Raw genomic sequence first — 23,918 nt, forward strand, 5'->3', positions numbered from 1 at the left:
TTTCCCAGCAGAATTACCTTTTTCTCCAGTTCTGCAGCTTTGGTTTCGCTGATCTGCACTTTGGTTTTGTCAACCATGTTGTCTGAAAAAATAAACCCATCAAAGTGATTTTAGGTTCTTTCAATTTGTCACGGTGCAGTTCTAATACTAGGCCAAATACAAGATGAAAGGAGCACTTTCATTTGTATACGTGACCACATCAACGGTGAGGTCTTCAAAGTGCCGAAACTTAATTATCTTTGCAAACCTGCTGTACAGGCAAAATAAATCAAAGGAAAAAGCTGAACTTATATTTACCTATTAAATGGTCCACATCCAGTGTAAATTTTCTACACTTGAAGTCTGGATCAGCTCCATTTTTCTGCAGGACTACTTGAGACACACATTCATCTAAAAGCTTGTAATACTGAGGCCTAGAAACAAAAAGAAACTTTTAGTTTGATATGGGAGCTGTGCTTGTGTTACTAGACAAGCATCCCGATCAACACACACAAAATGCTAAAGGAGCTCAGCAAGTCAGGCAGCATCTATGGAGTTTAATAAACAGTCAACATTTCAGGCAGAGACCCTTCATCATTAGTATCCTGATGCTTGCATAGTTACTCTGGTGTCAAGACTGAAACCCACCAAGACATTAAAGCAATTTAAATTCAGTTCATTAAACTGGTCTGAAATGAAGAATGAGTATCAGGTATAATGACAATGTAATTACTGAAAACCCAATTAGCTTCAAGCATTTATAATTATACCCAACATCTACTCAGTAGCCATTTTATTTGGTACACCTGCTCATTAATGCAAATATATAATCAGCCAATCATGTGACAGCCAATGCAATGACATGAAGACATGGTCAAGAGGTTTAGTTGTTGTTCAGACCAAACCATAGAAGGGAGAAGAAATGTGATCCAAGTGACTTTGATCGTGGAATGATTGTTGATGTCAGACGGGGTGGTTTGAATATCTCAGAAATTGCTGATCTCCTGGGATTTTCATGCATAACAATCACTATAGTTTACAAAAAAATAGTGTGAAAACAAAAATCCAGTGAGAAGCAATTCTCTGGGTGAAACTCGAGGAAATCTGCAGATACTGGAATTTCAAGCAACACACATAAAGGTTGCTGGTGAACACAGCAGGCCAGGCAGCATTTCGGACCGAGACCCTTCGTCAGGACTAACCGAAAGAACAGCTAGTAAGAGATTTGAAAGAGTTAGTCCTGACGAAGGGTCTCGGTCCGAAACGTCGACCGTACCTCTTCCTAGAGATGCTGCCTGGCCTGCTGCGTTCACCAGCAACTTTTGTGTGTGTCTGGGTGAAACGCCTTGTTAATGAAAGAGGTCAAAGGCCAGACTGGTTCAAGCTAACGGTTCAAGCCCTCCAACAGCATCTCAAATAATTACATTACAATAGTGGCATGCAGAGGAGCATCCCTGAACACACATGTCAAACCTTGACGTGGATGGGTTACAGCAACAGAAAACCATGAAGACACAGAAATACACTCAGTGATCACTTCATTAAGTACACTAGGTACCAAAAAAGTAGCCATTGTGTGTAACAATTACTTGATAATTTTACCTAAAAATTAATAAATTCCCATCTCAATGTATATTAAAAAGAATGCAGATACAGCCAGCCAACTAGCACAGGCATCACAATGTGACCATTGACTGGTTAGTGCAGTCTCATTCATCTGGGGCAACAAATAATATGTTGGGGAAAACACAGTGGGTCAAATGGTGTCTCTGAGGGGAAGGAATAGTTGACGTTCCGGGTCGAAATTGTGCATCAGGACTCTCTGTCAGCATTTTCAGCAGACTCTCTGTTGCTCCAGATTCCAGTATCTGCAGCCACTTGTCTTTTCATTCACTGAAAGCAGGAGGATTGACATGCATGGTGATTAAAGAGGCATACAGGATACCTGCCTTTATCAACGATTTGGATTATGGAATAGATGGCTTTGTGGCTATTTGCTGATGATACGAAGATAGGTGGAGGGGCCGGTAGTGCTGAGGAAACAGAGAGTCTGCAGAGAGACTTGGATAGGTAGGAAGAATGGGCAAAGAAGTGGCAAATGAAATACAATGTTGGAAAGTGTAAGGTTATGCACTTTGGTAGAAGAAATAAATGGGCAGACTATTATTCAAATGGGGAGAGAATTCAAAGTTCTGAGATGCAATGGGACTTGGGCGTCCTCGTGCAGGATACCCTTAAGGTTGACCTCCAGGTTGAGTAGGCGGTGAAGAAGGCGAATGCAATGTTGGCATTCATTTCTAGAGGAATAGAGTTTAGGAGCAGGAATGTGATGTTGAGGCTCTATAAGGCGCTGGTGAGACCCCACTTGGAGTACTGTGGGCAGTTTTGGTCTCCTTATTTAAGAAAGGATGTGCTGACGTTGGAGAGGGTACAGAGAAGATTCACTAGAATGATTCTGGGAATGAGAGGATTAACATATGAGGAACGTTTGTCCGCTCTTGGACTATATTCCTTGGAGTTTAGAAGAATGAGGGGAGACCTCATAGAAACATTTCGAATGTTAAAAGGCATGGACAGAGTGGATATGGCAAAGTTGTTTCCCATGATGGGGGAGTCTAGTACGAGAGGGCATGACTTAAGGATTGAAGGGCACCCATTCAGAACAGAGATGCAAAGAAATTTTTTAGCCAGAGGGTGGTGAATCTATGGAATTTGTTGCCACGGGCAGCAGTGGAGGCCAAGTCATTGGGTGTATTTAAGGCAGAGATTGATAGGTACCTGAGCAGCCAGGGCTTCAAAGGTTATGGTGAGAAGGTGGGGGAGTGGGACTAAATGGGAGAATGGATCAGCTCATGATAAAATGGCAGAGCAGACTCGATGGGCCAAATGGCTGACTTCTGCTCCTTTGTCTTATGGTCTTTATCAGTAAGTTTAACAGAGCAGAGACATCATACTAAATGTATATAAAATTAGATTTGCCATAGCTAGAATTCTGTGCACGTTTGTGGTCAACACACTGAGGGAATGTGTAAAAGCAATCGAGGGAAAGTTGTGAAGATGTTGCCGAGGTGAAGAATTAGCAAAAAGGAAAGAATCTTGATGCTGGGATTTTGTTTGGTTGGAAAAGGCTGACGAGATAAATTACAAGAAGCCTCAATAAAGTAAATAAAATTACCTATTGGCTTTAGAGTGGATAGCAGTGTGGAGATACATCTCTACAAAAGGCGCTCCTTCCCTCTGCTAGCCTGCAGGTCACCCTTGGGCAGGGTGTAGCACCTGCTTAGCCCCCCAATCAGGGTCACTTGAAGCCATGGGAGCAGGTGGTAGATGGTCGTATGAGCAGCTGGTGCACATCACAAGTCCTGGTTATGCGACCACTGACACCAAGCAGACAATCTCTGAAGAGTATTGATAATGGCCGGGGTCACCTTCTTGCAAAGTCACTGCCCAGAAGACGACAAAGGCAAACCACTTCTGCAGAAAAAATTGCCAAGTACAATCATGGTCATAGACCATGATCATCTATGTCATACAACTTGGTGCATGACGATGCGGATAGGCTTACAAGAGCGATAAGTAAATAGCCAGTACAGATTTCAGTGAACAAAGAGGAAAACTGATTTGAGGAAACACTCACTTAATGATTTGTGAGGACTAGAACACACTGGTCAAAAGAGTTTTGGAAGCAGAAATTATCTCCAGATTTAACCAGTCCCTGGATGATGCGTGACCAAGAAACTGCAAGGCAATGAATGAAAGGCTAGAAAGTCCATTGTTGTATTACATGGACATAATGGGTCAAATGGCAGCCTTCTGTCTTGCAAGTTCCTGTTACTAAAGATGTTATTATTTTTAAATAATGTGTACATAATAGAAATGACAACAGATAACTATCCTTATCAATACTCAATGTCCAAAATAGATAGAAATTGAAGTCCTTTGTTCAGCTCCCAAAGCTGTTATTCTGGCAAGTTCTTGTTAACTGAATGTCTTGTGAATGTTATGCCTTAGCGTCTATCAATTCCATCTCGCTACTGCCATGTTGAAAAAGAAAATGGATCACAAGAAAAATGTGTATCCAATGAACATAAAACAGTAGAGCACAGGTATAGCCCTTCAGCTCATGATATTATGCCAAACTAATTAAAATAATCATTCTGTCACCACATAGTCTATATCTCATCTCTCCATTCTCTGTGTAGACATGTGCTTATTTAGAAGCCTCTTAAAAACACCAATGCTGCACTGTAGCATAGGACAGCTTTCCAGAGATCACAGATCAGGGTTCAATTCTCACCACTGCCTTTAAGCAGTTTACACACCCTCCCTGTGGATTTCCTCCAGTTTCCTGCCACATGTAAGGCTCCTTTTCATTGACTACAGCTCTGCCTTTAATACCATCATTCCAAATAAACTGATTCCTAAGCTCCAGAACCTGGGCCTTAGCATTCAGGTCTGCAGCTGGATCGTCAACTTCCTCACAGACAGGACCCAGGCTGTAAAAGTAGGGGAGAAGCTCTCCTCTACAATCACTCTGAGCACTGGTGCCCCACAAGGCTGTGTACTCAGCTCCCTGCTGTACTCACTGTACACCCATGATTGTGTAGCCAAGTTTCCATTGAACTCAATAAATAAGTTTGCTGATGACACCACAATTGTAGGCTGTATCTCGGGTAATGATGAATTTGAGTACAGAGAGGAAATTAAGAACCTGGTGGCATGGTGCGAAGACAATAATCTATCCTTCAACGTCAGCAAGAGGAAGGAATTGGTTGTTGACTTCAGAAGGAGTAGCAGACCACACGACCCAATTTACATCGGTTTACATCGGCAAGTGGAACAGGTCAAAAGCTTTAAGTCCCTCGGGGTCAATATCACAAATGGCCTGACTTGGTCCAACCAGGCAGAGTTCACTGCCAAGAAGGCCCACCAGTACCTTTACTTCCTGAGAAAACTAAAGAAATCTGGCCTGTCCCCTAAAACCCTCACTAATTTTTATAGATGCACCGTAGAAAGCATTCTTCTAGACAACAGACAATAGATAATAGGTGCAGGAGTAGGCCTTTCAGCCCTTCGAGCCAGCACCGCCATTCACTGTGATCATGGCTGATCATCCAGTTCCTGCCTTATCCCCATAACCTTTGATTCTGCCATCTTTAAGAGCTCTATCCATCTCTTCCTTGAAAGCATCCAGAGACTTGGCCTCCACAGCCTTCTGGGGCAGAACATTCCATACATCCACCACTCTCTGGGTGAAAAAGTTTTTCCTCAACTCCGTTCTAAATGGCCTACCCTTATTCTTAAACTGTGGCCTCTGGTTCTGGACTCACCCATCAGCGGGAACATGCCTCCTGCCTCCAGCGTGTCCAATCCTTTAATAATCTTAAATGTTTCAATAAGATCCCCTCTCAGCCTTCTAAATTCCAGAGTATACAAGCCCAGTCGCTCCAATCTTTCGACGTATGACAGTCCCGTCATCCCAGGAATTAACCTTGTGAACCTACGCTACACTCCCTCAATAGCAAGAATGTCCTTCCTCAAATTTGGAGACCAAAACTGCACACAGTACTCCAGGTGTGGTCTCACCAGGGCCCTGTACAGCTGCAGAAGGACATCTTTGCTCTTATACTCAATTCCCCTTGTTATGAAGGCCAGCATGCCATTAGCTTTCTTCACTGCCTGCTGTACCTGCATGCTTGCTTTCAGTGACTAATGTACAAGAACACCTAGATCTTGTACTTCCCCTTTTCCTAACTTGACTCCATTTAGATAATAATCTGCCTTCCTATTCTTACCACCAAAGTGGATAACCTCACATTTATCCACATTAAACTGCATCTGCCATGCATCTGCCCACTCACCCAGCCTGTCCAAGTCACCCTGAATTCTCATAACATCTTCCTCACATTTCACACTGCCACCCAGCTTTGTGTCATCGGCAAATTTGCTAATGTTATGTAACGTTCCGTTATATTGGCTCGTGTATGTCTAGGGGAAATCCCGCCCAGCACCTGCTTCAACACTCCCCTCAGGGTCACTGTTCGCCCGAATCAATCACAAATATCAATCATCAGCCAGCACACCCAGTAAATTTTAACACATACACTTTATAGATATTACTAATTCTATGACATTAATATACATTTGATACAGAGAGGAAAGTAATGGGAAAACAAAAGGCGCCAACACTTATCAAAGTCCAAGTTCTTCGCGTGCTACCGTTGGAGCTCAGTTCGACGTCAGACGACCACCCGAATTCCGTCGACCCACAGCTCGGGACCACCCGGAGTGATCGACCAGAGCCTCTCCGCACGTCCGCCGTCCTCCTCGTCTCTCCTCCGACTCCCCGCCAAAACTCAGTCCACAGTCATATCATACAGCATGGCATCCGAAAACAAAACGATACATAACCACCCATTGGCTAATAGAAACTGGTTATCTCATTTAAAGTAAAACAAACTGTTAGCGCAAACTCTCTGCAGCGTTAAAACACAACAAAGCCGCATTCCACAGATTAACATAACAAAATCGCCATTTTAAATGTAACAAAAGAAAGACCCCGTACAGTTACTTTTAATTCCCTCATCTAAATCATTAATATATATTGTAAACAGCTGTGGTCCCAGCACTGAACCCTGCGGTACCCCACTGGTCACTGCCTGCCATTCTGAAAGGGACTCATTAATCGCTACTCTGTTTTCTGTCAGCCAGCCAATTTTCAATCCATGTCAGTACTCTGCCCCCAATACAATGTGCCCTAATTTTGCCCACTAATCTCCTATGTGGGACTTTATCAAAGGCTTTCTGAAAGTCCAGGTACACTACATCCACTGGCTCTCCCTTGTCCATTTTCATAGTTACATCCTCAAAAAATTCCAGAAGATTAGTCAAGCACGATTTCCCCTTCGTAAATCCATGCTGACTCGGACCGATCTTGTTACTGCTATCCAGATGTGTCGTAATTTCATCTTTTATAATTGACTCCAGCATCTTTCCCACCACCGACATCAGGCTAACCGGTCTATAATTCCCGGTTTTCTCTCTTCCTTCCTTCTTGAAGAGAGGGACAACATTAGCCACCCTCCAATCCACAGGAACTGATTCTGAATCTATAGAACATTGGAAAATGATTACCAATGTGTCCACGATTTCTAAAGCCACCTCCTTAAGTACCCTGGGATGGAGACCATCAGGTCCCAGGGACTTATCAGCCTTCAGACCCAACAGTCTATCCAACACCATTCCTTGCCTAATATAAATTTCCTTCAGTTCATCCATTACCCTAGGTCCTTTGGCTACTATTATATCTGGGAGATTCTTCTAGGGTGCATCACAATCTGGTATGGAAGATGTCCTGTCCAAGACTGAAAGAAGCTGCAGAAGATCGTGAACACGGAACAGCACATCACACGAAGCAATCTTCCATCCTTCGAGTCACTTTACACCGCACGCTGTCGGAGCAGTGCTGCCAGGATAGTCAAGGACACGACCCACCCAGTCAACACACTTTTCGCCCTTCTTCCCTCCGGGAAAAGGCTCAGGAGCTTGAAGACTCATACGGCCAGATTTGGGAACAGCTTCTTTCCAACTGTGATAAGACTGCTGAACGGATCCTAACCTGGATCTGGGCCGTACCCTCCAAATATCTGGATCTGCCTCTCGGTTTTTTTGCACTACCTTACTTTCCATTTTCTATTCATGATGTATAATTTAAATTTTTAATATCTACTAATTTTTTACTATTTTTAATATTTGTAATCCAGGGAGTGGGAAGCTCAGAATCAAATATCGCTGTGATGATTGTACATTCTAGTATCAATTGTTTGACGACAATAAAGTATAAAGTATGCTAAAGAAATATAGGTTAGGGTTAGTGAGTTGTGGACATGCTGCATTGGCATTGGAGGCAAGACTTGTAGGCTGTCCAACAAAATTCTCACTGATTTGATTTAACACGAACGACACCTTTCACTGTATGTTTTGACATAGATACATATTATTATTAAGATATATATACACACACAAAAAATTTTTCCCACATACTCTGCTCATTTACCCAGCACTGGAATGAGACAAAGGAGCTTAACTGTGCCACTGACCCTAGTAACCAATGAGTCATCAGCACTCCAGAGATTACTGTGAATCTGTGAGAACATTCAGCACAAGAGAAGTTTATGCTCCATACAAGTCACTTCCTTGCTGTCTTCAACAAAAGATGTTTTTAAATTCCTCTCTCTCTCCCTCATGTAGATATTTAGTTTCCCCTTCAAGAGCATTCACTTTGACAACTTTGTGGCAAAATTTTTCATATTTTTATTTATTCATGTGTCGCAAAACAACAAATTTCACACTGATAGTGTCAGTGATAACAAACCTGATTCTGATTCATATCACAAATTTGATCATGATGTTTGGCTACCCAGTGCCTGACGGGCTTCTAGAAGGTGTTAAACTGTTCAATCTTCTTTGCTATGTAGTAAAATGCTAAAAGCAAAGAATATTTCTGCACTTTTCAGCAAGTCATCAAGCTGTGCATAGTTGGCGTACCTACTAACCAGACGATCTCCCGAAAAGCTTTAGAAATAAACATTTAATTTAGAACCCACGCTGGTAAACACCCCAAGGCAATCAGTGTTGCAGGTGGTTTGAAGTAAGACACAAATCCTGGCGATCACAGTGAACTATCAACTTATCCTCTGAGAGTTCTGGCGAATGAGCTGATGTGCCAAGACAAGCAAGGGGATAAAATTGGCAGAGAAATGGTGGATGAAATTTAGCAAATGTATGACAAGCATTTCAGAAGAACTGGATACACCTACATACAAATGGTATAGTTTCAAAAGGAACAAAGGAAAGTGAGAGCAGGACAATTTCCAAAGACAAAATGAATTGACTGCTTGTATTTTAAGTAATTATGTATAAACATGAAACAGTTTAGTATGTTTCCTAGTGGTCACAGTATGTATACACAGTTGTTCTGTTTGTCCCCAAGTCATTACACTTGAGTGATTCTGGAAAGCTCTGGAAGCTTCTCTGGTGCTGCATTATTTGAATAGGGGCTTCCCGAATGGCTGACTCTTATCTGCAAGTTTGAGTGGTATGTTTTTCTTATCCATGTGTATAAAAAGAGATGACCATGAGGCAGCGCCATCTTTTAGTCTTTGTTCTGTTACTGTCAGTTTCCCAATTTTTTTTGTTCTATTAGCACTTAATAAAACGATCGTGAAGCAACAAGTTTTGTGTCTTTTTCCTGACTTCCAAAAGAACCTTGGATTAAAATATCAGAATCCAATAGGAGAGAGAGAGAAGTAAATCATCTATTGCAAAGGCATGAGTCATCCTGAGCTTTATAAATAGAAGCATAGAGTACTAAAGCAAGATATGTGAAACCTTTGATCAATCATTGGGGAGGCATCAGCAAGAATATTGCGGCCAGTTCTGGACACCTTATCATTGGAAGGTTATCAAGACCTTGAAAAGGTAGCCTGCATTTACTACAAAAGACACCAAATGCAAGGGATTTCAGTTCAACAGAAATTGAAATGGGATTAAGCAGGGAATGCTAAAGGAAAAAATTGACAGAAGTGTATTGACAATTATAAATGATTTAAGAAAAAAAAACAGGGAAATTATTTCCACCGGAAGGTAAGAAGGTTTTTATATATAAAAAAAGACCCCAGATTTAAGATAATTAGCGAAAGGTACTAGAGGGAAGATGAGAAATTTTATTTATTCTAAGATGTTATGATCTAGAATGCACAAAAGGATGCCGTTTCAATGATGTTCAAAAGGGAAATCATGCAAATAGAACAAGAACATAAAACATTACAGCGCAGTACAGGTCCTTCAGCACACAATGCTGTACTGACCCTTTAACTTACTCTAAGGTCAATCTACCCCTTCCCACCAACATAGTCCTCCATTCTTCTATGATCCCTATACTTATTTAGGAGATTCCTATACGTCCCTGACGTATCTGCCTCTACCACCGTCCCTGCAGCAGGTTTCATGCACCCACCACTCTGTGTAAACAAAAAACTTACCTCTGTCATCACTCATATACTTCCCTCTAATCACCTTAACATTATGCCCCCTCATATTAGCCATTTTCACCCTGTGAAAAAAACTCTGACTATCCACTCTATCTTTGCCCCGTATCATCTTGTACACCTCTATCAAATCACCTCATATCCTCTTTTGCTCCAAAGAGAAAAGCCCTAACCTACTCAGCCTGTCCTCATAAAACATACTCTCGAAACCATGCAGCATCCTGAAAAATCTCCTGTGCACCCTCTATTAGAGAAAATCTACAGGGCTCTGAGAAAGAGCTGGAGAGAATTAGGTAAATAGCTCCTTCAAAGTGCAAGGATGGATGGAATGGCCTCATTTGCTGCAAGATTCTACAATATACAAGAGCAAAGCAAAGGTTCAACGCAGTTTCAGTGAGTGGAATCATTAAATCTGTTTCAAGTTCTGGCCACAACACATCCCTAACTCTGGAAAATCTATATTAATACACTGCAAGGACAGCTGATACAAGCCCTACAGCGATCCTTACGCCAGGAAATAAACGCTAAGCAGTTGAGAGGCAATGACGCAGACCCAATGACAATCTGCAGAACAGAGTCTTTTCGGGAACAGCAGCTTAGATTTTAATTGAGTTGAGAAGTAATGAATCAGGATCCCTTTTCTCTGAATCAATGCAAAGTCATAATGATTGCAGGCACTTGGCTGCAGCTCTTCTGTAAACAGGACGTGGCTGGATGACTAAGATATGAAATCATTTTTCCACATTCAGCTCTAATTTCATTTTAACTACCTGCCCCTGTTCAAGGCAAACATAATTTCCTGGAAGTAATTCCTCTAGCATTATCAAAGCCAAATAAATGACCTCAATATTTTATTTTAAGGTGATTGCAAAGAAGTATAGGGGGGTGGGGGGGGGATGTCACCGGCAAAACACATTGGAGAGGGAGCAGAGGTGGCTCACGAGAGCGATCCCAGGGTTAACACATGAGGCGCAGTTGATGGATCTCTGTCTGCACTCACTGGAGTTTTCAAAAATTGTGTGGGGGGGGGGTGCTCATTGAAACCTATCAAGTATCGAAAGGCCTAGATAGAGTGCAGATGTTTCCCATACTGGAGGGAGTTTAGAACCAGAGGGCCAGACTCAGAATAGAAGATCCCTACAGAATGTAGAGGATGAGGAATCTCTTTAGCCAGAGGGTGGTGAATCTGTGGAATTCATTGCCATGGACAGCTGTGTAAGCAAATTCATTGGGTGTATTTAAAATGGAAGTTGACAGGCTCTTGATTAGTAAGGGAGCCAAAGGTTACAGAGAGAAGGCAGGGTTAATGGGGCTGAGAGAGATCGTCAACTAAACCGCCTAATTCTACTCCCATGTCTTATGTTCTTGTGTTTTGAGATTTTTTTTTAAAATGTAAAGGATGGTGGGTGTGGAATGCCCTGCCAGGGTTGGTTGCAGTGGCAGATACATTACAGGTATTTAAGAAATCCTTAGAGAGGTACATACATGATAGAAATATGGAAGCTATGTGGGAGAAAAGGGCTAGATTTATCTTAGAGTGGTTATAAGGTCAGCACAACAATGTGGGCAGAAAGGCCTGTACTCTGCTGTAGAACAGGGCCTGTACAAAGGACTATATTCTAAGAAGTGTACATTCATAAACAAAACTGTTCTCCCATCTATTCTGACTAACACTGCAGGTTTTATGAATTCACTGCAGATATGTCTCCAAGCTAATAATTAACCCTTAGTCAACATATGTAAACCACCAGCCCAATACTCCATCACTGTCTGTGGGAGACCGGAGACAGCAGATGCTGGAATATGAAGCAACAGTCAGAACGCTGGAGAGACTCAGTGGATTCAACAGCATCCAGATGAAGTAGCTGAGCATGAAATGTCCACTATAAATGTTGCACCACCCAAAGTCCCTCCAGCGCTTCATCTGTTTGTAGGAAGACTCTTTAAGGCAGGATTCCCAGCCTGGGGACCATGGACCCCTTGGTTAATGGTAGGGATCCACGGCATAAAAAAAGTTGAGAACCCCTGCTATAAGGCAATGATGTACTTCTAAACAGCTCCAACAAAGATTTTAAGATTAAAGATTAGGCTTTATTTGTCACATGTACATTGGAACATACAGTGAAATGTGTCAGTTGCATCAACTACCAATGCAGTCTGAAATAATGTTTGGGACAGTCCACAAGTGTCACGCTTCCAGCAGCAACATGGCATGCTCACATTTTTTTAAGTGACACTAATCTGTAAATCTTTGGAATGCATGAGACTACTGAACACCTGGAGGTCAAAAGCAGAATGTGCAAACTCATTATATACAGCGGCAGCGATTGAACTTGGGTTGCTGGTGCTAAAGCATTATGCTGACGTGCTGCACAAGCTAATCAATCTACGTTGGCTTCACTGCAGAACCAAGGTTACCACAAACAGCAGAATCCAGCTATGGGTGACACAGAAAACTCTACTGTATTTGGGGGCCAAGCTCCAAGTCATTGCCCACTACTTCAATGAAAGATAGGCTTTGTGCTTACCATTCATAAAACAAAAGGTCCTGCCCTCAAACCCCCTCCCAAAAACCTGGCTTCGATAAGATGATGGAAAGCTTGGGCCAGCTCTCACATCTCCAGAGTTGGCTCTCAGGGAAGGAAAACAAAACAGTCAAATTCACCATTACTTTCAAGCTTGCCAACAAAGCTATCGATTGTCTAAGGGAAGAGATGTTTCAAGATGAAGATTTCAAACTCAACACAAAGCTGTGGTCGACTGGACAGCAGTGATGTATAACACTCTGGCCCATGGTGCCCGTGCTGACTGTGATGTCTGCCTGCACATGACCCGTATCTCTCTCCATTCACTGCATGTTCAGTTGATTGTCTGAAAGGCTCTAAAACAGCATTTTTGAACTTGCTCCTGGCAGTCCATTTAAGGGGAAAAAAAACTTAGCTTGCACACCTCCTCTAAATGCTTCCCACAACCCCAACCTTAATCCTATGCCCTCCGGTACTCCCCTAGCCCCCCTATATACTGCGGAGATTTAGTCTATTTACAAAGTACCAGAAAACAGTGGAGGGAACTCTCCGCTCTCTTTCATTCATTCTTTCAAATCCACAGCTGAAAAGCACAGCAGGTCACTTCTACTCATAAGTCTGATAACAGACTTCTGAAACACACACATTATTCTGAGCTCCACCACAGTGGGAGACTGCTGGGGGGACAGAGGAAAAGACCTGTGGATATTCTGAAAAGCTTCAACATCGTGGGCTGGCAGGACTTTTCCTGTGCTGTACTGTTCTATGTTCTTCAAATATCTGCAACATTTCATTGAAGTCAAAGTCATCAAACAATACACTCTACACTCTTTCAATCTCCTGTAGATAGGTGACCAGAATTGCAGTCAATACTGCAAACTGTGCCTCACCGATGTCTTATACAACTTCAACATAACACCCCAAATTCTATACTCAATACTTTGATTTATATAGGCCACTGTTCCAAACGTTTTGATCACCGTGACGCCACTTTCAAGGAATTATAGATCTGCATTCCCAGATCCCTCTGTTCTACTGCACTCCTCAGCGCCCTAGCGCTCACCACAGGTCTGATTTGCCATTCCAAAGTGCAACACCTCACATTTGTCTACATTAATTTCTTTGGAAAGTAGGAAGTTAAGTGGCTGTCTTACAGAAGTGTATAAGATCATGAGGGTTACAGATAGAGTGAACAGACACAATCTTTTTCCCCAGAGAAGGTAAACTAAAAACTAGAACGTTCAGGGTTAAGGTGAAAGAGGAAAGATTTAAAAAGGGACCTGAGCAACAACAACAACTCACAGGCAGACAGGGTAAATAGAAGCAGCTTTTTTCCACTGAACTAGAACTAGAGGTCATAGGTTAAGGGTGATAGATGAAATGTTCATGGGGAACAAGGAGTAAATTTTCACTCAAAGGGCGGTGAGTGTGTGGAACAAGCTGGCAGCAGATTGGTTGATGCAGGTTTGATTTCAACATCATAGAGGTTTGGATAAGTACGTGGATGGAAGCGGTATGGAGACCTATAGTTTAGGTACACATTGATCTGACTTGGCAGAATAATTCAGCACAGACTTGATGGGCTGAAGGGCCCACTTCTGTGCTGTGATGCTAAACACAGGGATAGGAGGGAGCAAAATGGGAGCAGCTTGGTGGGCACCATGATGAGTTGGACTGAAGAGCCTGTCTCCATGCTGTATTATTCTCTGATTCCATCCTGAGAATGAAGGGGTTAATATATGGGGAGCATCTGTTGATTCTGGGTCTGTACTGGCTGGAAATGAAAGGCCTAGATAGTGTGGATGAGGAGAGGATGTTTCCTATGGTGGGTGAGTCTAGGATCAGGGCACAGCCTCAGAATAGAAGCATGTTCCTTTAGAACAGAGATGAGGAGGAATTTCTTTAGCCAGAAGGTGCTGAATCTGTAGAATTCATTGCCACAGACAGCTGTGGAGGCTAAGTTATTGGTATGTTTAAAGTGGAGGTTCTTGATTAGTAAAGGAGTCAAAGGTTACAGGGACAAGGCAAGAGAATGTGGTTGAGAAGGATAATAAATGATGGGATGGTGGAGCATGCTCTATGAGCCGAGTGGCCTAATTTTGCTCCTATATCTTATGGTGTTATGGTCTTATCGATTGCCAGGAATCTTTTGACCTTGACCAGTCAAAATGCAGGAGTAGCATTGGGGATAAATTTCAGACAAAGAGTCAATGGGTGGGTGGGGAATTGTGTGAGGCATGATAAATCACAGTCCACTGCACGACAGAGCAGACTGACCTTTCCCAGTTCACACTCACACACAGCAGTCTGCCTCCAATCTTGTACGATTTAAGCTGAAAGCTGTTCCGGATCTCAAGGAGTTAAACAGGAGATTTATTTTCTGCAGCTCAGCAACATGTCCTCAGCCTCACCTCTGCAAAATGTGCGTACATGTTTTTTTTGTTCTCCCATCAGGGTTGAGGTGGCACAAAGAAAAGTCCCGTGGCAAATATTTATCTGTAGGAGTCCCAAAAAAAAAAATCTTCAATTATTGCAAATGTTTATGAAAGGTTAGAGAAGATTTGTGAGCCACAAAGAGAACAAAGGCAGCGAAACTCAACGACTGAGCCATGGACTGATGAGGAAGGGGCTGCTGCAGAGTCGCAAGCTCTCAGAGAACAGCACTCAACTTACACAAAATAACCAGGGTCACACTGATCTCAAAATCAAAACTAAATGATACCTTACAATTTAAAGGGCATTTACTGTAATTTTGCAATATTTGTAATTCTTGATTTAATTTAAAATAACGTTTTTTATAAGATCTGTAGAGGGTTAACGGGGATTTAATCAATCTGTCCCACTTACTGTATAATCTTTCAGTAAGCCTTTACTGACTATTTTCCATTAAATTTGAAGCAGGCAGGAAGATGCAGGGAATGGAGATTGCATACAGTAGTAATGGTGGTTTGTGAGAATACAGAAATATTTATTGCTGCGTGTTGCAAAATGGAGTCTATGCGGAGACCAGGGAGGAAACTGGATCAGAAGCTCACAGGAACATTGTCTGCTTGCTGACATACAAAAAAACATGTGAAAGCATTATCATGGAAAGAAAGAAAAATAAGAAAGGTTTTTAACCTTCCTCATTAATTTACAAAAATATTTTCTTCAAGCCTATAAAGCAGATTGTGGTTTGTCACTGCAGCTGTCCTCATTGTTGAGACCATCTGTTCAGCATTAAGGAGCCTTTTTGCACTCAAATTCAGTAAGATCAACAACATATTGCAGCAAGACACTGTCTGTGGTAACAAATCTACACATAAAAACCAAAGGCAACAATTTCATCTTCAAAAACAGGACACAAAAACAATATTCTTTGTATCCAGAATATATATTTTATATATATTGAGACAACACCCTTTTCCAAAAAATATGCAAGTATGGGGCAACACTGCCACCTACTGTTCCAAAGCAAACAGCACCACAGCTGAGTGGCTTCTGACAGCTGCCTGTCAAAATGAAGCCGTGCCCCCTAGCCCTGCATATATTATTTTTTAAAGCTGGACTGCTGCCTCAGAAATTTTTCAAAAATATCTCTAAAATTGATTAAAACTTATTAAGAAAGGTGTGCATGAAGAATTTACATGAAGATTTCACCAAAATAGCAAAACTGTTATAGTAAATTTCATTGAGGAACGGGATCTGGCTGCATCTAGAGTACTGCATTCAGTTCTGATCGCCCTGTTGCAGGAAGGACATGGAAGCCTTGGAGAGGGTGCAGGAAAGGTTCACCAGGATTTGTCTGAATTAGGGGACATGTGTTATATTGAAAAAGTAGACAATCTAACGTTCTTTCCTCTGGAGCAGCGGAGGCTGAGGAGAGAACGAACTGGAGGTTTTTAAGGTTAAACAGCATAGAGTATCTTTCTCGCCACCCCCGTCCCCAAGGTTTAAATGTTTAATATCAGATGGCTTGCATTTAAGGTGAGTGGGCAAGTTCAAAAGTGATGTGTGGGGGCAAGTTTCTGTTAACATGGAGAGTGGTGGGTGCCTGGAACGTGCTGCCTGGGATGATGGGGGAGGCAAGAATGATAGAGGCAGTCAGGAGACTCTCAGCGAGGCACATGAATGCCCAGAGAATGGGAAGTTATTGGGTAGGCAGAAGGGAAAAGAGCAGGAGGGCTCAGCCACAAGACCATCAGCCAGAGGAAGAACAAAGTAAAGCTAGAAGACACCAGCATATCCTGCAGGGCTTTTAAGTGGCATTTTAAAAAGAGGATAATAACCACTGTGTTGATGTCTTACCCTACCACAGTATGTTCCAACACACCTCAAAGGCCATGAGATACCTCTGAAGCATGGTCAGGGTCAAGTGGGGAAGCTAGACAGCCCAAGTTTGCACACCCGCATCGCCACCACCCAAGGTATCCCCTACAGCAAACTAAAGGCACACACTCAACATTTTAGGAACAGCTCATTTCTCACTACCATCAGATTTCTGAATGATCCATAAGCCCATGAATACCACCTCACTATCTGCCCTCTTTTTGCACCATTATACTTCTTATTGTGACTTATAGTAATATTTTATGTCTTGCACTGTATTGCTGCCATAAAGCAAAAAGAAATTTCACAATACATGTGAATGATAATAAGTTTGATTCTGAATTTTTCTACTCAGCTGGAATGGTTCCATGATGGAGCTGGGACTGAAGGTTCTTTTCTTGGGGCTGAGAAAGTATATCCACAACAGGTCAAGTGTCCCATGTGGTTCAGAGTATAAAAAGTCAAAATATCTCAGGGTACATCAGTAATGGGGTGGACTCAAAAAGTCTGAGGGAAGTAGAATTTACCAGTTTATCAAATATTATTTCATTTAAGGAAACATTATTTCATCTCTTGGATGCAATTTAAAAGGATTTGTCTTTGCCTGTTCTGAAGCACATTATACTGTGATGGAAAATTGTACTGGAGAAATTTAAAATAGTGCAATGCTGCCACCTGCAGGCTCTGTTACTCAATAGCAGTTGATCAAGTGTTTTTAAGTATGGCGTAAAGCCCAATTTATACTTCTGCGTCAAATGTACACCGTAGGTACGACGTAGTCACATACCCTATGCTGTACTCTACGCCATACCCTACGCCGTAGCCTAAGGCACACTTCTCCCAAAATGTGACTACGCGTCGCTGCGAGGCAGACCGCAACAACTGCGATTGGTCCGCTTGGTAACATCGCATTTCCGGTTGCTGCTGCTTCTCCGCCATTTCAGAATTGAGAGAGAAGAAACTCTTGTTCAACATTTATCAGTTCCAACTCCAACATGATGCGCTCAGTGTCAATCGCCATTGTTTGAAGTACAGGAAGAAACTCAACACAGTGGCATAGAAACCCCACCGCCAACTAACGTTTTGGCGGTGAATTGCAGAGCGACGCAGACACACCAACGCACAAGTATAAATGCTCACAACGGTGTAGGCTACAGCGTAGCCCATACGCACAAGTATAAATCAGCCTTTAGAACACACATTGAGCAACTAGGCGACAAAGTGAAATCCATCAGCAGTAACCAAGACCTGAACCACCCCCACTAGCCGCAATCTAACATTGGCTGAAAGGTGTTCTCAAAATTCAAATTACCTCTATGTTACCATATACTACCTTGAGATTTATTTCCTTGGGCATGTTTATAAAAATAACTATACATTAACAAAGACTGACAAACAAATATGCAAAAAAAAGAAACTTTACAAATAAAAAAAACTGAGCATGAGTTGTAAAGAGTCCTTGAAAATAAGTCTCTAGGTCACTGAATTAGTCCAATATGGTGAATGAAGTTATCCACATTGGCTCACGAGCCTGATAGTTGTGTATAATAACTGATCCTGAAACTGTGGTGTGGGAACCTCCTGCCTGATGGTAACAGTGTGATAAGGGCATGGTGGGGCACCTACAATGATGGATGCTGCTTTCTTGTGACAGGGTTCCTATAAACCTATACAGTGCAGATTAGGGCCTTCTGGCTCTTTGAGTCATGCTGCCCCAGCAAACCCCAACAAAATGTGCCCAGTGGTGGGGAGGGCTTTCTCTGTGATGGATTGGGCCATATCCACCACTTTCTGCAGCCTCTTCCATCGCTGGGCATTTGTGGTTCCATGCAAGGCTGTTCAACTGCATGCCCTGGAAACTGAATTTTAATTATTTTCCAAGAAGACGACATATTTTCTTAGCAGTGGAGGAACAGAGGGACCTTCAGGTCCACATCCATAGATCCTTCAAATTTACTGTGCAAGTTGATAAGGTTGTTAAGAAGCTGAATGGTATGTTGGCCTTAATTAGTTGCGGGATTAATTTCAAGAGACTGAGGTAAAGTTGAAGTTCTATAAAACCCTGGCTAGATCATACTTGGAAAAGGGTGTTCAGTTCTGGTCGCCTCATTATAAGCAGAATGTGGAAGCTTTGGAGAGATTTACCAGAATGCTGCCCAGATTAGAAAGCGTATCCTACGAGGATAGGTTGAGCGAGCCAAGGCTCTCTCTTTGGAGCGAAGGAGGATGAGAGGTGACTGGATAGAGGCGTGCAAGCTGATAAGAGGCACAGATCAATTTGATGGGCAGAAACTTCTTCCCAGGGTAGAAATAGCTAAAACCAGGGGGCATAATTTTAATGTGATCGGAGGGAAGTAAAGGGAGAACATCAGAAGCAAGTTTTGTAGTTTGTTTTTTTTTTAAATATACAGAGAGTGGTGGGTGCGTGGAATGCCCTGCCAGGGTGGTGGTAGTAGAGGCAGATACATTAGGAACATCTAACAGACTCTTAGGTAGGTGCTTGCATGATAGACAAATGGAGCACTCTGTGGGAGGGAACGGTTAGATTGATCTTAGAGGAGATTCCAAGGTCAGCAAAGCGCCATGAGCCGAAGGCGTTGTACTGGATTGTGGTGTTCCATGTTCTTTCAAGGTCAGCAGATATCGGCCTTCCCAAACCCTCTGGATATGAGTCACTTGCTCAGTCATTCCAGATGTCAGTCACTGACTTACAGATCAGAACAGATAAAGATGCCAGAAGACGACAATCCAGTCATTACACAATCACCAGCACTGATAGCACTTCTAAAATTTACATTTACTTATTTAAATGAATTTAAACTACCCAGGTGCCAGAGTGAGAAGTGATCTTCTTTCTCTGCATCAGTTATCCAGGCCTGGTCCTCACAGTCTGCTAACATACTACATTATTTGTGGAACTTGCCTCAACTTCATCCTGTGTGCTTGGACAAAAGGAATATTGTATCATCGAAGATATTCAGAAGGAGCAGCAATGACGCACTGTGCCTGCAGTGAACTGCAGCCGTCATAACTGGCCTGAAATGCACTCTGAACAATGAGGGAATGTTTTCCTACAGTCTGAAGTCAATTCATCAGATATTGAATGCTACTGTAGCATACAGAAAAATCTTTTCTTGCCAGATGAAAAGAAAAACAATTTACTGTGTCTGGCGACGGCTGAAAGGAACAAAGTAAAATAAAGACCCATAAAGAATCAAGAGAATAATACATTCATTTTATCCTGGGCAGACATTGCATCATTTAAGACGACAAATGTCTTCACAAATAACACGTACCCTGTGTGTCTTTATAGATAACATGTACTCTCTGTGATCTCCTGGACTGGTTTCAATTGCTGAAGGGGGAAGGGAGGCAGTTGCTGAAGTCTTTTTCCAAGTGTGTTTTGTTTTTTCAGTCTGGGCCTAGGATTTGACAGTGTCCATTTTGCCTGCTTGCATGCATTCTGATTTCTTCCTCCCTGGCACTACAGTGCAGCTGCTATGCTCACATTGCACAAGCTAATTGCACTAATAATTCAACTTAACTGGATAGATGGTGTTTAGAATTCCAGCGATGTCAGGCAGCCTCTCAACCCCATGATTAACTTCAAAGTGTCCAAAATCCTTTCTCTTGTTGGTGCACTCTCCCCTCCTATCAGAATCCTCCTTCAACCACTTACCTTTTCCACCTATCACCTCTCAGCTTTTTACTTCATTCCTTCCTCCCCCACCTACCGACCCCCTCACCTGGTATCATTAACCACCTGCCTGCTTGTGCTCTTTCCCTCCCCCATTTTCTTATTCTAACTCCTTGCTCCTTTCTCTCCAGTCCTGATAAAGGGTCTGGGCCTGAAACTTCTGCTCTTTATTTCTCTCCATGGATGATATCTGATCTGCTGAGTGTCTGTCTGTCTGTTAGTTACTCTGGAATTCACGAATTTGTAGAATCTCATGTTTATGAAGTGCCCACTTTCGCTGCCACCAACATGTCTCAAATATAAAAACCCGCCACTATGTCAACTATTACTCCCACTTTTCGAAGCTGTAACTTCCTCAAAAATTCTTAGCTGCGCTGCTTTTGGACCTACTGTTTGATCCTCTCCTATTACCCCACCCATGTTTATGCAGATGCTGCCAGGACTCGAGGTATGAGTTATGGTGAGAGGCTGAGCAGGTTTGAACTTTATTCGTTGGAGCACTGGAGGAGGGGGTAATCTTATAGATGCGTATAAAATCATGAGGAGCGTAAGTTGGGTGAATGTGTATAGTTTTTTTCCCCCTGGGAAAAATCAAGAACTTCTATAGATTCACAGGAACAAATACCCTGACAAGTTGTATCATGGAAACACCAATACCAAGAATGGAAAAGTCTACATAAAGTGGTTAATACAGCCCACCTCAACACAGGCCCCCCAACCCCCCCTCCCCCCACTGAGCACATTCACAAGGAGTGTTGCCACAAGCAAGCAGCAAACATCATCAAGGACCCCCATCATCCAGGCCATGTTCTCTTCTTGCTACTACCATCAGGCAGGAGGTACAGGAGCCTGAGGTCCCACTCCACCAGGTTCATGGACGGTTATTACCTTCAACCATCAGGCTTCCGAACTGGTGTGGGTAACATCACTGCAGCTTAATGTGAAAAAGACTAAGGAGCTGGTGGTAGACCTGAGGAAAGCTAAGGTACTGGTGACTCCTGTTTCCATCCAGGGGGTCAGTGTGGACATGGTGGAGGATTACAAATACCTGGGGATACGAATTGACGATAAACTGGACTGGTCAAAGAACACTGAGGCTGTCTACAGGAAGGGTCAGAGCCGTCTCTATGTCCTGAGGAGACTGAGGTCCTTTAACAACTGTCAGACGATGCTGAGGATGTTCTACGAGTCTGTGGTGGCCAGTGCTATCATGTTTGCTTTTGTATGCTGGGGCAGCAGGCTGAGGGTAGCAGACACCAACAGAATCAACAAACTCATTCGTAAGGCCAGTGATGTTGTGGGGATGGAACTGGACTCTCTGACGCTGGTGTCGGAAAAGAAGATGCTGTCTAAGTTGCATGCCATCTTGGTCAATGTCTCCCATCCACTACATAATGTACTGGTTGGGCACAGGAGTACATTCCGCCAGAGACTCATTCCACCGAGATGCAACACAGAGCATCATAGGAAGTCATTCCTGCCTGTGGCCATCAAACTTTACAACTCCTCCCTTGGAGGGTCAGACACCCTGAGCCAATAGGCTGGTCCTGGCCTTATTTCCTGGCATAATTTACATATTACTATTTAACTATTTATGGTTTTATTACTATTTATTATTTATGGTGCAACTGTAACAAAAACCAATTTTCCCCGGGATCAATAAAGTATGACTATGACTACTATGACTCACCTCAACACTGAACTGATTCCACAGCCAAAAGACTCAATTTCAAGAACTCTACAACTTATATTCCTGGTATTATTCATTTGTCCATTTACTTATTTATTAACTTGCACAGTTTTCTTTTGCACTTCGGTTGTATATCAACTTTTGTTTATGTATAGTTCTCATCAATTCTGTTGTATTTGTTTATTTTCCTGTAAATGCTTGCAAAAGAAATTAATCTCAAGGCTGACATATATAAACATTGGTAAGAAATTGACTTTGAGTTTGTCTTTGAACTAGAGAGCACACCCAGGCACCTGACTGCCACTGCAACTCAACTTAATAAATCTGATTCTGAGATGAGGATGAATTTCTTTAGCCAGAAGGTGGAGAATCTGTGGAACTTATTGCCACAGATGCTGTGGAGGCAGAGTCATTAGGTATATTGAAAATGGAGGTTGATAGGTTCTTTATTGGTATAGGGGGGAGGGGGTTAGGCTTAGGGTTAGGTTAAAGAGAAGACAGGAAAATGGGATTGAAAGCAAGTGGGGAACAGAATCAATGGGGTGAATGGCCTAATTCTCCTATGTCTTTTGGTCTAGTGTGAGGAGCAAGATTTAATAGGAATACAAGGGGAAATGTTTTCTACCCAGTGAGTGAGCTGCCAGAGGATGTGGTTGAGGTACATCACCATCATCAGGTGCCGTGCCCAGTTTGAGCTTTGACTGCCATGGCCCACACACTCCTGTTTTGGGTCAAGTGGATCAATTCATTGGTATTCATTTCCAGTTCTCTGGCTGCTGTCTCCATCATCATTTGTCTTTGTCTTCCTCTTGCTTTCTTCCCTTCAATCTTTCACATAATTACCGTGCATTCTAACTCCTTTTTCCTAATCACATGTCCAATGAAGTTACGTTGCCTTTTCACGATCTCATACATTAATTCTCTTTTTGTGTTTGCTCTGTTCATGACATCGTTATTCATTTTGTCCATGACATTCTTTGTATCCTCCTCAAAAACCACATCTCTGCTGCTACAATTCATTTCCTCATGTTACTAGATATTGTCCAACACTCTGAGCCATATAACATAACTGGATAAACATAACATTTCATTACTCTGAGGTGGGTTGTCATGCCTAGTTTAGTATTGGCCAGTATACTCTTCATTCTCGTAAAGGTGTCTCTTGCCATCCCTATTCTTCTTTTGACGTCCAAGTCGCACCTGCCATCTGATGTCACCCAGCTTCCTAAGTAGCAAAAGTTCTGTACTTGTTTTATGTCTTCCCCGTTTATTCTCAGCCTGCAGATAGGATTCTCCTTCTCTATGGATATCACCATACATTGTCTTTTTGCAATTGACAGATAGACCCATTTTCGCACTTTGTTCAACAGCTATGTCAATTAAATTTTGTAGTTCTTCCTCCGTACTTGCAATTAAGACAGCGTCATCCGCTTATCTGAAATTATTGATGTTTTCACCACCAACTTTGATTCCCAAGATGTCTCTTATTTTTTGTAATATTGTTTCACTGTACACATTAAATAAGTCAGGGGAGAAAACACACCCTTGTCAAACGTCTCTCTTGACTTTCATAAACTGACTCACTTCTCCATCTATTCTTATTGCGGCAGCTTGTTCCCAGTACAGATTTCTGATTAGGCAGAGGTTGAGGTACACTAACGACATTTAAA

General features: G+C 42.4%; 1 protein-coding gene across 1 annotated transcript in view; it reads right to left on the reverse strand.

Moving 5' to 3' along the window:
- Positions 1-23,918, reverse strand: part of LOC140200616 (protein diaphanous homolog 1-like) — a 460,372-nt gene that overhangs the window by 270,301 nt on the left and 166,153 nt on the right. Inside the window, exons 13-14 of the mRNA XM_072264176.1 lie at positions 298-413; positions 18-82 (exon numbers count right to left, since the gene is read on the reverse strand). Coding sequence (XP_072120277.1) covers positions 18-82; positions 298-413 — 181 coding nt within the window. The remainder of the gene's footprint in view (positions 1-17; positions 83-297; positions 414-23,918) is intronic.

The sequence above is a fragment of the Mobula birostris genome, chromosome 7 (genome assembly GCF_030028105.1).
Source record: "Mobula birostris isolate sMobBir1 chromosome 7, sMobBir1.hap1, whole genome shotgun sequence".
In the NCBI taxonomy this organism is placed as follows: Eukaryota; Metazoa; Chordata; class Chondrichthyes; order Myliobatiformes; family Myliobatidae; genus Mobula; species Mobula birostris.